The sequence below is a fragment of the Micromys minutus genome, assembly GCF_963924665.1.
Source record: "Micromys minutus genome assembly, chromosome: 28".
NCBI classification, from domain to species: Eukaryota; Metazoa; Chordata; class Mammalia; order Rodentia; family Muridae; genus Micromys; species Micromys minutus.
Window position 1 is genome coordinate 36542734 of NC_137963.1, and position 11639 is coordinate 36554372.

Consider the following 11639-nt stretch of genomic DNA (forward strand, 5'->3'; position numbering starts at 1 on the left):
TGGGAAACCTGTGTATCTTAGGGATGGGGTCTGCACAGCAGCCGGGAACCCAGCGGAACAGAAAGAGCTGTACACACAGCACTTCCTGGGCTCCGTGTCCCTATGCAGCTGTCCCTGTGGTTCAGTGCTGTATTTTTCCACGACGGAGACCTTACCCTTTGTCCTGAAGGCCCTTCCGTCTTCAGTGACTCTACCTGCTCAGGTCACAGTGATGGTCAGAGCCCCTGGAGCAGGTTTGAGAGTGAGGCCTGCCTTCTAGTCAAGATCAGCCCAGCTTAGCGGAGGACTTTGGGGAGTCTCCAGTTTCACCTCCACTGGGTTGGAGGTCATCCTGTCCCATTTTTCCCTTTGCACTAGCAAATCTATGGCTTAGGATAGAAACAGCCCCGAGATGCCACCAGCTCACACAGCCCGTGTCTCCCCCTCCAGATTAAGATCTGGAACATCCCCAAGCAGCTGTTGACAAGGAACCTCACAACCTACAGGAAGGAGCTGATGGGCCATGCGCGCAGGGTGGGGCTGGTGGAGTGGCACCCCACAACTTCCAATATTCTCTTCAGTGCCGGCTATGACTACAAGGTGAGTCTGAGGCTCCCATGCACAGGAAACCACACACTGGCACTTCTAGAAGCTTCTCTGAGAACGCTATCAACTAGAAAGACTCAGGCAGCCCGCTACTTCCACAAGCCTGGGGACGTCCCTTTCCACACCTATCACCCTGCTCTCTGCCTCCATTAGACTGAGAGCCCTCCCTCATTTGTTGTGACCTCATGTCTACTAACTACGTCTGTTCAGACTTGGCTGGCAGACAGTCCCATCTGAGGTTCTAGGTAGAGAGGAGCAGGACACACTTCAGTCCACTGTAGTCAGCCTCAGGTAAGGTTGGGCTGGGCTCACCGGATGCTTCCCTGTCTCCACCTAGTGGCCTTGGAGACCATCCCCAGAACTGGAGATTTGGAACCTGTTGCAGCTCATCTCTGACCTACAAGGGAATGTCCCATGGTTCTCCTTGGGTCTTAGTGTCTTGAGCCCCAGTCTGCAGACAGAGTGGGTTGCACTGGTTTTTCTGCCGACTCTATTGGGGTTGACAGAGGCACCTCAGGAACCTCTCAGATCCGAAAGAGGCAGACACTGTTGGAAGGTTCTGGTCAGAAATGCTTGTTCATCTGTTGTGGAGGATGTATGTGTGGCTACATCTTGGAAGTGCACTCACAGCTTAGGCTGTGCCTATGGGCTCTTAGCATCCCTGGAGACGAACAGATAGTGAGCTGTTGCTACCCCTGACGAAACCTCATGGCCCAGGTCCTCCCAACATAAACATTTTGTTGCTCAAAGGCTGGTGGTGGTTTTCTTCCACTAGACAGCCTGACTCCCAGCAGCAGCATCCCAGCTGTGCGTCCAGCTGTGCGTCCAGCTGTGATTCCAGCTGTGCGTCCAGCTGTGCATCCAGCTGTGAGTCCAGCTGTGCGTCCAGCTGTGAGTCCAGCTGTGCGTCCAGCTGTGCATCCAGCTGTGAGTCCAGCTGTGCGTCCAGCTGTGCGTCCAGCTGTGCATCCAGCTGTGAGTCCAGCTGTGCGTCCAGCTGTGCGTCCAGCACCCCTCGGGAGTGCCCTGGCTGCCAGTGGCATCTCCCCTCCTGGGAATACTGTGTGTCACCGATGCCTGCTGTTGTGTGGCTTTGGGGGCTGGGAGGAGTGACCGCTGTGCTCAGAGCCAGCACTCTGCCAAGCAGGTGATGGTGTGGAACCTGGACACAAAGGACTCTGTCATCTCTGGGCCGGTGAGGACAATCAACTGTCACCAGGACGTGATCCTCTCCATGTCCTTCAACACCAACGGCAGCATGCTGGCTACCACCTGTAAGGACCGAAAGATTCGGATCGTTGACCCCCGGCTAGGGATCGTCCTCCAGGTTTGTGCTGGGCCGAGGTTTGGGGCTACTTTGAGAATGGGGTGACAGCATTGTCAGCGGCTGGGCTCAGCATCATGGGAGGTGGGGGGACGTTGAGATATGCTGTGTCCACTCTACAGATGAGAAAACTAAGTCCAGAGAAAGGAAATGACTAGGCACTGTAGAGAGGTGGGCTGCGAACCTGTTCTGATCTCAGAACTGGCCGTGTGCCTCATCTCTGCACTGGCCAGGGGTCGGGAGCCACCTCATTTAAGTTAAAATGGACAGTTCTAGAGCCAGTACACAGCCACGCCCTCCTGGCTCACTCGGGGCAAGTGCTCACTATCGAGCAGGACATGGTGGCACATGTAATCCTCAGACTGGAAGGGTGAGGGTTCAAGGCCAGCCTGGGCTACATCACGAGCCCCTGAATCAAGAAAAGAGCAGGGGCGGGGGCAGAGGTTTGCCTGACTATTCAGTAGCAGCTCTCAATAGAATGGAAGATTTCACTTGACAAAGGGAAGAACCTAAGACGGCTTCCTGGAAGAAGAGGCCTTTCAACCAAGGTTACAGCAGGAGCCAAGTGGGTTGGCAGGAACCCCACCTGTAGCTGGAAGGCCCTTCCCCACAGCTCTCCAATACTGACCACACCTATCCCTCCAGGAAGCCAGCTACAAGGGGCATCGGGCCAACAAAGTGCTGTTCCTGGGGAACCTCAAGAAGCTGCTCTCCACGGGGACATCCCGCTGGAACAACCGGCAGATGGCCCTGTGGGACCAGGTGAGTCTTCACCTGGCCTCTTGCAGCCCCTCCCCGCTCCTCCTCCCTTCACTCACAGGGGTACCTCTCTCTCCATTCAGGCTCACACTCACCACAGTGGGGGGAGTTGCGGGGGGGGGACAGCAGGAATGGGGGCCAGGGCCAAGTAACAGACATAGGAGAGCCAGCCTTATACATCTCCTTATTCAGGAAAGAGGTGGGGTCCCAAGAGAGGCTCTGGGGAGGCCCACTGTGGATGGAAGGTGAGCGGTGCTGTTCTCTTAGGTGTTTTCAAGTGCTGAGGACAGAAGCAGGACCTCCCACCTACCTGCAATAAATCTGTCTCCTTCTTTTGTTAATAAACGGGAAGCCGGGCCTAGCACTTGGAGATGCGGGATTGAGAGCTACATATTAAGTTCGTTCTGTCATGTGAAAACATGTGTACTAGGAAGCCTCAGTTTTGAGACTAGCCTCAGCACCATCTCTCAGCTCTCAGTATTAAAAGAGACGTGTAGATGTAGCTCAGGGATAGGTGGTTTCCCAATCCCTGGGTTTGACTTTCAATGCTGGGAAAAAGCAAACAAACCAGACAGGTCATGCTTATAATCCCAGACAAGGGAATTGCTCTGAGTTCAAGGCTAATATAGGCCACAGAGTGAATCCCCATCTCAAATATTTTTCAAAAAGATTGTTATGAACAAAATTTCAGAGGCTGGAGAGATGGCTTAGTGGTTAAGAGCACTGACTGCTCTTCCAGAGGTCCTGAGTTCAAATCCCAGCAACCATATGGTGGCTTACAACCTTCTATAATGGGATCTGATGCCCTGTTCTGGTCAGTCTTAAAACAATGACAGTGTACAGTGTATTTACATAAAACAAATAAATAAATAAAGAACGAAATTGTTGACAAAGATGACTCGGGGGCTAAGAGTACTGGTTGCTCTTGCAGAGTTCCAGCGTTCCTAGCACCCATGTGGCCTCTCACAACTATAACTCTAGTTTCAGTGAGTCTGACACCCTCTCCTGGTCTCTTTGGGCATTGTATGCACATAGGAAAGAACACACATAAAAAATGCATAAATCTTTTTATAAAAGGCTGACAAAGTGGGGTGGAACCGTACTGACTAAATATCATTTTCTCCAGAGAATAATCCACAGACTTCATCTTGAGGACCAGGGTCTTTTCCCAAAACATGTCATACAAACAGCCAGTGTTCTATCTCAAACAGCTACACAGGGCAGCAACAGTTAGACGCTCAGGACCAGCAGGGGTTCCAGGGGTGATCCTCCAGAAGTGATGGTCTCCCTTCCCTTGCAGGACAACCTTTCCGTGCCCCTCACAGAGGAGGACCTGGATGGCTCCTCTGGTGTGTTGTTCCCCTTCTTCGACTCGGACACCAGCATGCTGTACATTGTGGGGAAGGTCAGTCTGCCTAGGAGCCAGCCCTCTGGACTCTCAATACAGGAGACGAAATATGCACAGCTTAGCTCTGTGGGTGTTCAGAAGACATCCTAGGGTCCTTGGAGTTTCACCCAACCTTGTTCCTCCCAAACTCCTCGTCCAGGTGGTGGTTCTCCACAGAGAATCTTTAAATTTGAAACTTAATAGCTCTCCTTGGGCGAGCATGTCCTGTATCTAGAATTCCTGTTCCCTATTCAATATGGCAGGAACAGCACCTCCAAGTGACTCCGACGATGGAACATGTCTCAGTGGCTGAGAACCAGGGTGGTATCTGAGGCCAGTCATCCTGACTTCCTCGTGGTTGTCATGTGGGACTTTTCTTAGGGCCTCTGCACTAGAGAAATGTAGGTGAGCCGGGGTTGTCAGTCAGGGACTTAGCCTTGGCAACTGGCAAGGTGAAAGCTTCCCGGCGTCCTTATAGGCTATGGGTCCACAGATGGTCCAGCTCTGACCCTCTGGCTTGCACTCCCCAGGGAGACGGGAACATCCGCTACTACGAGGTGAGCACCGAGAAGCCTCACCTGACCTACCTGACTGAGTACCGCTCCTACAACCCACAGAAGGGAATCGGTGAGTGGCACACCAAGGCCATGTGGGGGGGGGGGGGGTTTCAGGGCACCAGGGCCAGGCCTCGGTGCAGGAAAACATCAGACAGGAAGGGGATGACAGAGGGGTCTGTGGGCTGTATCCATCTGTTTCTTGATACCAGTATCAGCGCTGAAGCTTGGACGAGTTAGGACAAGCAAGTCACATTGGGGCTCTTGGCTCTGGAATTGCAAGGGTTTGGCTCTGGTGGTGCCTCTTGTATCAGCCGATTCAACTGATGGAGGAAGGGGGATCAGAAGGTCATCCTTATCTGTATAAATTTAAGGTCAAGGTAGCCTTATGTGTGACCTTGTATCAAAACAGAAGAGAAACAACGAACTGGAGTAACCATATTGGGAACATTTAGAAAGCCAGGTATAGTGATACACTTCTGTAATCCTAGGCTCATGATCAGCCTGGATTATATAACAGCAAGACCCTGCCTCAAAAAACCAAACAAATGAGGGTTTGTGTTGTATTGGCCAGTCATCTGAGCATTCAAGAGATAGAAGCTGGAGGGTCAAGAGTTCAAGGCCACTCTCTGCTACCTAATGAGTTTGAGGCTAGCCTTGGCTCTGTGAGATCCTGTCTCAAAAATAGAATACAAGACTGGCATTTAGGTTCCAGGCGTATACAGATGTAGGAATGGGATGAGGAAGGAGGGACCTTTGAGCAGAGTAGACCAACTCCAGCTGAAAAAGTTACCCCTCGAAGGCACGTGCTTAATCATGGAATCCTGCTGTGTTCCCTGGCTCAGGGCAGCACAGCTATTGGTCAGGAGCTGTTCACAGAGAGATTCGGGAGGAGGGCGGTCTGTGGTCAGAGGTGTGCAGTCTGCCTTCGCCCTGCCCACTGGACCTCTGCAGCCCCGGCCAGGCCAGGGTCTCTCATCTCTTCTTGCCCATCTGTCCATAGGGATCATGCCAAAGAGAGGCCTCGATGTGTCTTCCTGTGAGATCTTCCGCTTCTACAAACTGATCACAACCAAAAGCCTCATCGAGCCCGTGTCCATGATTGTACCCCGGAGGGTAAGTGCCTGCCGTGGGCCTGTCTCAGGGAGACACCCACCTAGAAGGACACAGGTGATCAGAATCCCAGATCCCAACCCAATACTGTGGGAGCCCTTACAGGGTCAGCATGGACGGCCCTGGGACGTGAAATGCCGAGGCTTGTCCCATCTCTGCTGTGCCGTCCTGGGCTCCTCACAGCAGGTTTGGGGAGAGAGAGACTCCAAGGCTCAGCCCTCACGGTCCCCATTTCTCCTGCAGTCAGAATCCTACCAAGAGGACATCTACCCGCCCACTGCAGCGGCCCAGCCCTCCCTGACAGCTCATGAGTGGCTCAGCGGGATGAACAGAGGTGAGGGAGGCTGGGAGCAGGCTACTGGGGTGGGGGAAGTGGAGTCCCGGAGGTCCCAGGTAGGTGAGAGGTTTGGTCTGGATCTTCATTTTGTTATGTTCTAGGGACAGGTCCTGGTCAGCCAGCCCTGTGCTCCACCCCACCCCCACTTCATGGCTGGTTTTATATGATACCAAGAGAACAGAGGCTTTGCCTACCCGGTCCCTAAACTCTGGTCAAGAGTCTGTCCCTCCGTAGAAACTGCTGTTGTGATTGCAGAGTGTCTGGCTGTCTCAATCCCCCATCCCTCACCATTTCCTCTGGTTATTCTGCGGCCCAAGATTCTCTAAGCAATAGGCCTCGGCCTGGCCGGATTCTGCCCCGTTCTTGTGAGCAGGAGGAAGCCAATGCAGGCTCCGCACCTCCACACTTCATGTCATGCATCCCTAGAGCATGTGAGACCTTCTACTACACGCCTCTTCTCGGTTGTGTTCGGCCCTTCGGCAGACCCTGCCCACCCCCCACCCCCATCTCCTGTGTCTGCAACACTTGCCTGAAGATGTCAAAAAAACAAAACAACAACACCAGTTTGCTTGCTAGATAGCAAGAGATAGTGGGTCTCTCGTTCCAAAGCAAAGCCGGAGCCAGGCAGGGTGGCCTTTGAGAGATCGGAGGCAGGAAGACCGTGTGTACGCAGCCACCCAGAGCTACCGAGTAAGTCTAGGGTTAGAAGGAGAGAAAGGACAGGCGTCTGGAGACAGCTCCAGTGTGCGCTATGCTGTTCCTACATGCTAGCCTCCTTTCCCACACATATAATTCACATGTTGGTACCCGATTGCCCCAGGATGGGTTCGTGCCTGTCTTCCGAAGCCTCTGCCGTGTCCCTTCATGCCCATGGTCACTCAGCCCTCCTCACAGGCTGCTGCTTCCACCCCCAGGGCCCATCATGATGTCCCTTAGACCTGGCTCCGAGCTGCTGGACTCGAAGACGCTGCCGCCAGAGAAACCCCTGTCCAATTCTGTGGTCAAAGTTTCATCTCAGCCCTTAGAACCTGTGACACAGCGGGTTGAAGATGGTGACCAGGCGCCCTTCTCTCTACGGGAAGAGAAGGTACCAAAGTGGGCCACGGAGCGTCAGCTGGAGGAGAAGTCCTGGCTCACTAACGGCTTTGATGTTTTCGAGTGCCCTCCACCAAAGACAGAAAATGAGGTAGGAGGGGAGAGGCCTGCAGGGTGGGAGAGGGTGGTGGGCTGCGAGGGAGATGTGGACAAAGGGCAGCCAGCTGGATGGTCTGGGCTGAGCCTTCATTCACCGGGAGTCCAGTCACCACGTGGGATGGGTGTGTAAACTTCAATGACCTGTGAAGTGCAGAAGGTATGACTGGGTGCCATTATGGTCCTAGTGCCGCACCGAGACTTTGAGACTTGCTCTTTTTCCAGCCAGTGTGCGTTAAGCATTTGCCGTATGCTAGGTGGTGTATTACTTACCCGCTGTGGACGGAATGCGAATGGAGACAGCCTCAGTTCCCACACTGAGAGAGGGGGGACTCACATTGCCACCCTAAGGAGATATCACAGACGTCTTGGGGAATAGAGAGACCCTCAGGGTTCCCAGCCTCTACTGGCTATTTTGTACAGTGATAATTACGGTAAGGGATTAGTTTTCCCTTCCCAAAGCAGAAAACTGACTGAGGACAGGTGCTACCGGTAACTTTTGCCTGTGTATTAGCAACTTTTGATTGTTTCTGCTGCTGCTGCTGCTACAAACACTTGGCAGAAACAACTTAAAGGAACTTTATTTGGGCTCACACCTCCCGCTGTTGTGAAGGAGGCACGGCAGCAGCAGCTTAGGGAAGCAGGTTACGTGGCATCCACAAGCCGGAGGCACAGAGAGATGGATGCTGGCACTCAGCCTTCAGCTCAGGACCCCAGCCCATTTGTCAAAGCTTCCTACAGTTAGGGTGGGTCCTCCTTTCCGCTAACTCAATCTGGAAACTCCAAAGGTGATTCTAGATCCCGCTGTGTTGTTAATATTAACCACATAGTCTTGCGATGGGAAAACCATCCAACAAACAAGCCCAAGTTTTTAGGCTTCAGGTCTCTTTGCTCTAGCCCTCAGGGGTCTGAGGAGGAGGGATAGGACACACACACACACACACACACACACACACTATCTGAGCTTCACTGCTGGATAAAGCAAGCCACGGCTTTTTTGCCACGGCTGAGAAATGGCTGTCCCTTACCAATCTCTTAACCACCGTCACCAAGCCAGAATTTCGTGGCTGAGCGTCTGTGCTATTGCCTGTCTCAGCCACCGAGACGACCTCACCCTCTTCCCTGTGCTTCCACAGCTGCTGCAGATGTTCTACAGGCAACAGGAGGAGATCCGGAGGCTCCGGGAGCTGTTAATCCAGAGAGAGGTCCAGACCAAGCAGCTGGAACTGGAGATCAAAAACCTGCGGATGGTCTTAGGACAGTTCTGAGCAGAGGCCTCCTCTATCCATGCCCTCAGGGACACCGCTAGGCTCTGTGGCGAGGTCCAGAACCAAACCGCAGGTCCCCGAGAACAACCACTATTTCTATATTTTATACCAAGAAAACAAAACTCTCGGTTGCTGAGAGATCCCAGTGGGACACGGTGCCGCTTTCCTGTCGTCTTCTCGAAGCTGCAGTTCCCGCCCTGGCTGGTTTAGATTACACCCTACCTTCTGCTGAATTCTGGTTTTAAGGGTTGGTGAGGAGCTATGACCTCCCAGATGGGAGAAAACTTGATAGATCTGGGAGGACTGGGGAGGCCAACCTGCCTGTGGTTTGCGACTCTGGCCATAGACGAGGAGGAGGCAGTTTTGGTCAGTGGGCTCATTCCAGAAGATAACCCCCCTTCTCCATCTGCCAGCTATGCTTTAACCGCTAAATTGTTTTTTAGAAATTTGAAAACCACTGCTCTGTTCATTTTATAGTGAGGAAACTGAGACCCAGCGAGAGACAAGTAAGATCTGTTTCCTGGCAGGGCTGGACTGAGGTCCTGTGTGCCTGGGTCTGTCTGACAATGCTGTTCAGTCCCACAGTAAGATCCGCTGGTTTTGCCTGCATCCATGTCTGGGTTTATCTGGCAACTTCTAACCGAATACTTCTCTCTGGTCTCCTTCTTCCATTTGAACAAGGGGAAGGTTCGAATGAGCTGCCCGCTCTTGTGGCTAGCGCCAGAAATTTGACTTTGACCGTGCCCTTAGAAGTGATGGCCCAAGTTGAATGCAGAAATTCACTCTGGTCCAGGGACTCAATCTGAGAGGAATGAGTGAAGATTTGGCTCAATTCTAAACCACAGACAGGCGTTCAAACCCATCCTTCCAACCAGAATCAGCCATGTGTGGGGGGACTGTTCCACAGGTGGGGGGGACTGTTCCACAGGTGGGGACACAGGTCTAGGTTGTGTCCATATCTGTTGACTCCAGGAGGGCAGAAATGTATTCCACCCAGGGTACCTAAAGTCCTCTGGGAGGTAGAGGGGTCCAGCACTGGATGTGGCAAAGCCCTGCCACCACCAGCCACCAGTAAGGGCTCTGGCTAACTGCACTGGGTGGGAAAATGGGTCGAGATGGCCTGGTCTGAGAGCCTGTGGCCCTCACTTGTGTGTCTTGTGCCTGCCGGTTCTGAGGCTCTTTTCTTTCTTGGTGTACAACAAGCCCAGCTGGAGCCTGAGAAGAACTTGAGACAAGGTTTACCACAGGAGATAACCCTTCTCCCATCCCCCACCTCCGTCACTCAGGGTCATGCTGGAATTCAAGCAAGAATTGCAGGGGCCGTCCAGGCTGACAGGTTTCGATCCACGTTGTCCATTAGCACCCCTCTGGATGCACATACGGGTGACCAGACCTGCTGACGAGCGAAGGGCGTGGCCCTCCGGACAAGCCGAATAGGTGGCTTCTGTACAATAGGGACAGGCACACTTTGGGCTCACATCCTGTTCCTGCATTGGCAATGGAAGCAGTACACATGACCACATCACTCGCTGTCGCTGGTATCTGCACACACCAGAGAGCCCTGTGCCCCTTGGTTTCTCCATCGCTGTTCTACACTAGGGCTCTACCCAGTGATGAGCTCCTTATAGTCCTCTGTGCTTCTGAGTAAGAGGCTCCAGGCCTGGAGCTCCTGGGATGGGGTTCTCTCTCTCTCCTCTCTCTCTCTCTCTCTCTCTCTCTCTCTCTCTCTCTTTTTCTCTTTCTCTCTTTCTCTTGCTCCCTCCCTCCTTTCATTTGTGAGCAGTATGTCAGTTTGCAAAGCTCCAACACCATGTTCAGAAGGCAAAATGGCCTCATAGTGAAGAAACCAACCAACCCCAAAACCACTAGCTGCCACTTAGGTGTGGCTAGGGTGTGGTCCAGGGAGCTTCCCACCACATCTGTACAACACCATCGCCTCAAAAAAGCTGTCCCCACTGTAAGGAACCCAAACCCAGACCTCACATTCAGGAACAGGTCACAGGCGGCTATGAACAAATTTGTTTTGTTTTTTTTGTTTTTTGGTTTTTTTTTTTTTTTTTTTTTTTTTACAGCTAGAATAAATTATTTAAATTATTTCATAGCAAGGGGGAGGGATAGGTAATTTTTATCAGATATTTTTTTAAGTCATCTTTTTCTTTTTTTAAAGATTGTTTTTTATGTTCTTGAGCTAATGGAGCAACACTTCCCACTAAGGCAGTGTCCACCCAAGCAGTAAAGAAGCCCTCATCTCCTTCCTTCATGCCTTGGGAGCTCCCTTTCTGCTGACTCAGGAACTTTGTGTGGATGAAGAGAGTGCTTGCAGATGAGATTGGACCCACCTAACTCTAGAGTAATTCTGCTTCCTGGAGCAAAACTTGAGGTCGGGTCCAACAGGTGAACGGGAAGTAAGAAACAGACCTACACTTTTCGTATGAAACCGTGCCTGAAGCCGTTTGAGTGATTGTCTTAATGTCTCTTAAATCCCTTGTACCTTTGTAAAAGAAAATAATTAAGAAGTAAAAGTTAAAATAGATACAGAATCGTGCAACGGAAGAATATGACAATCATCCGTGGGTGGTAATTCCCACCTGTAACCCCAGCACTTGGAAGGCTGAGGCAGAAAGACTGAAAACTTCAGACCAGCCTGGGCAAAGAGCCAGAGACCCTGCCTCAACCAAAATAATCATAATAAAACACCAGACGCAATGTTGTAATGCTTGGCGATTTTCTTTTGTTAATTCGTTCTATACAAGTATCAGTTTATCACTAGGTGTCTGGAACCCTGGCTGGCAAACCCTTGGATTTTCACCCGTGGTTGAGAGAATTCGCGAGGGACTGGATAGGGCAGGGTAGTAAGACTGCTCTAGAAAAGTGAAGCTTCCTGAAGGCCACACCTCCAAGTGAATGGTGACAGCACCAGCTATACCTCAAGCAGCAACTGCTGGAAACAGGGTGGGTCGTCCACCAGTCAGCAGGAGAGATCAGAGCATCTTTAGGCCTGGGGCTTTGAAGTTTTAGCCTGAAGGTAATTGGGGTTTCCTGGAAGTCTATTCCAACCTCACCCCCACCCTGTCCCCTCAAGGCTGACCACGGGGAGGAAAAGGCCAATGTGGGGTGTAGG

At 52.1% G+C, this 11639-nt stretch overlaps 1 protein-coding gene across 1 annotated transcript in view; it reads left to right on the forward strand.

Moving 5' to 3' along the window:
• CORO2A (coronin 2A) overlaps positions 1-11129 on the forward strand; it is a 55319-nt gene extending 44190 nt beyond the window's left edge. Inside the window, exons 4-12 of the mRNA XM_080940199.1 lie at positions 430-579; positions 1733-1912; positions 2555-2671; positions 3969-4073; positions 4586-4682; positions 5613-5725; positions 5966-6056; positions 6974-7245; positions 8387-11129. Coding sequence (XP_080796325.1) covers positions 430-579; positions 1733-1912; positions 2555-2671; positions 3969-4073; positions 4586-4682; positions 5613-5725; positions 5966-6056; positions 6974-7245; positions 8387-8518 — 1257 coding nt within the window. The 3' untranslated portion in view covers positions 8519-11129. The remainder of the gene's footprint in view (positions 1-429; positions 580-1732; positions 1913-2554; positions 2672-3968; positions 4074-4585; positions 4683-5612; positions 5726-5965; positions 6057-6973; positions 7246-8386) is intronic.
• Positions 11130-11639: the final 510 nt, after the last annotated feature.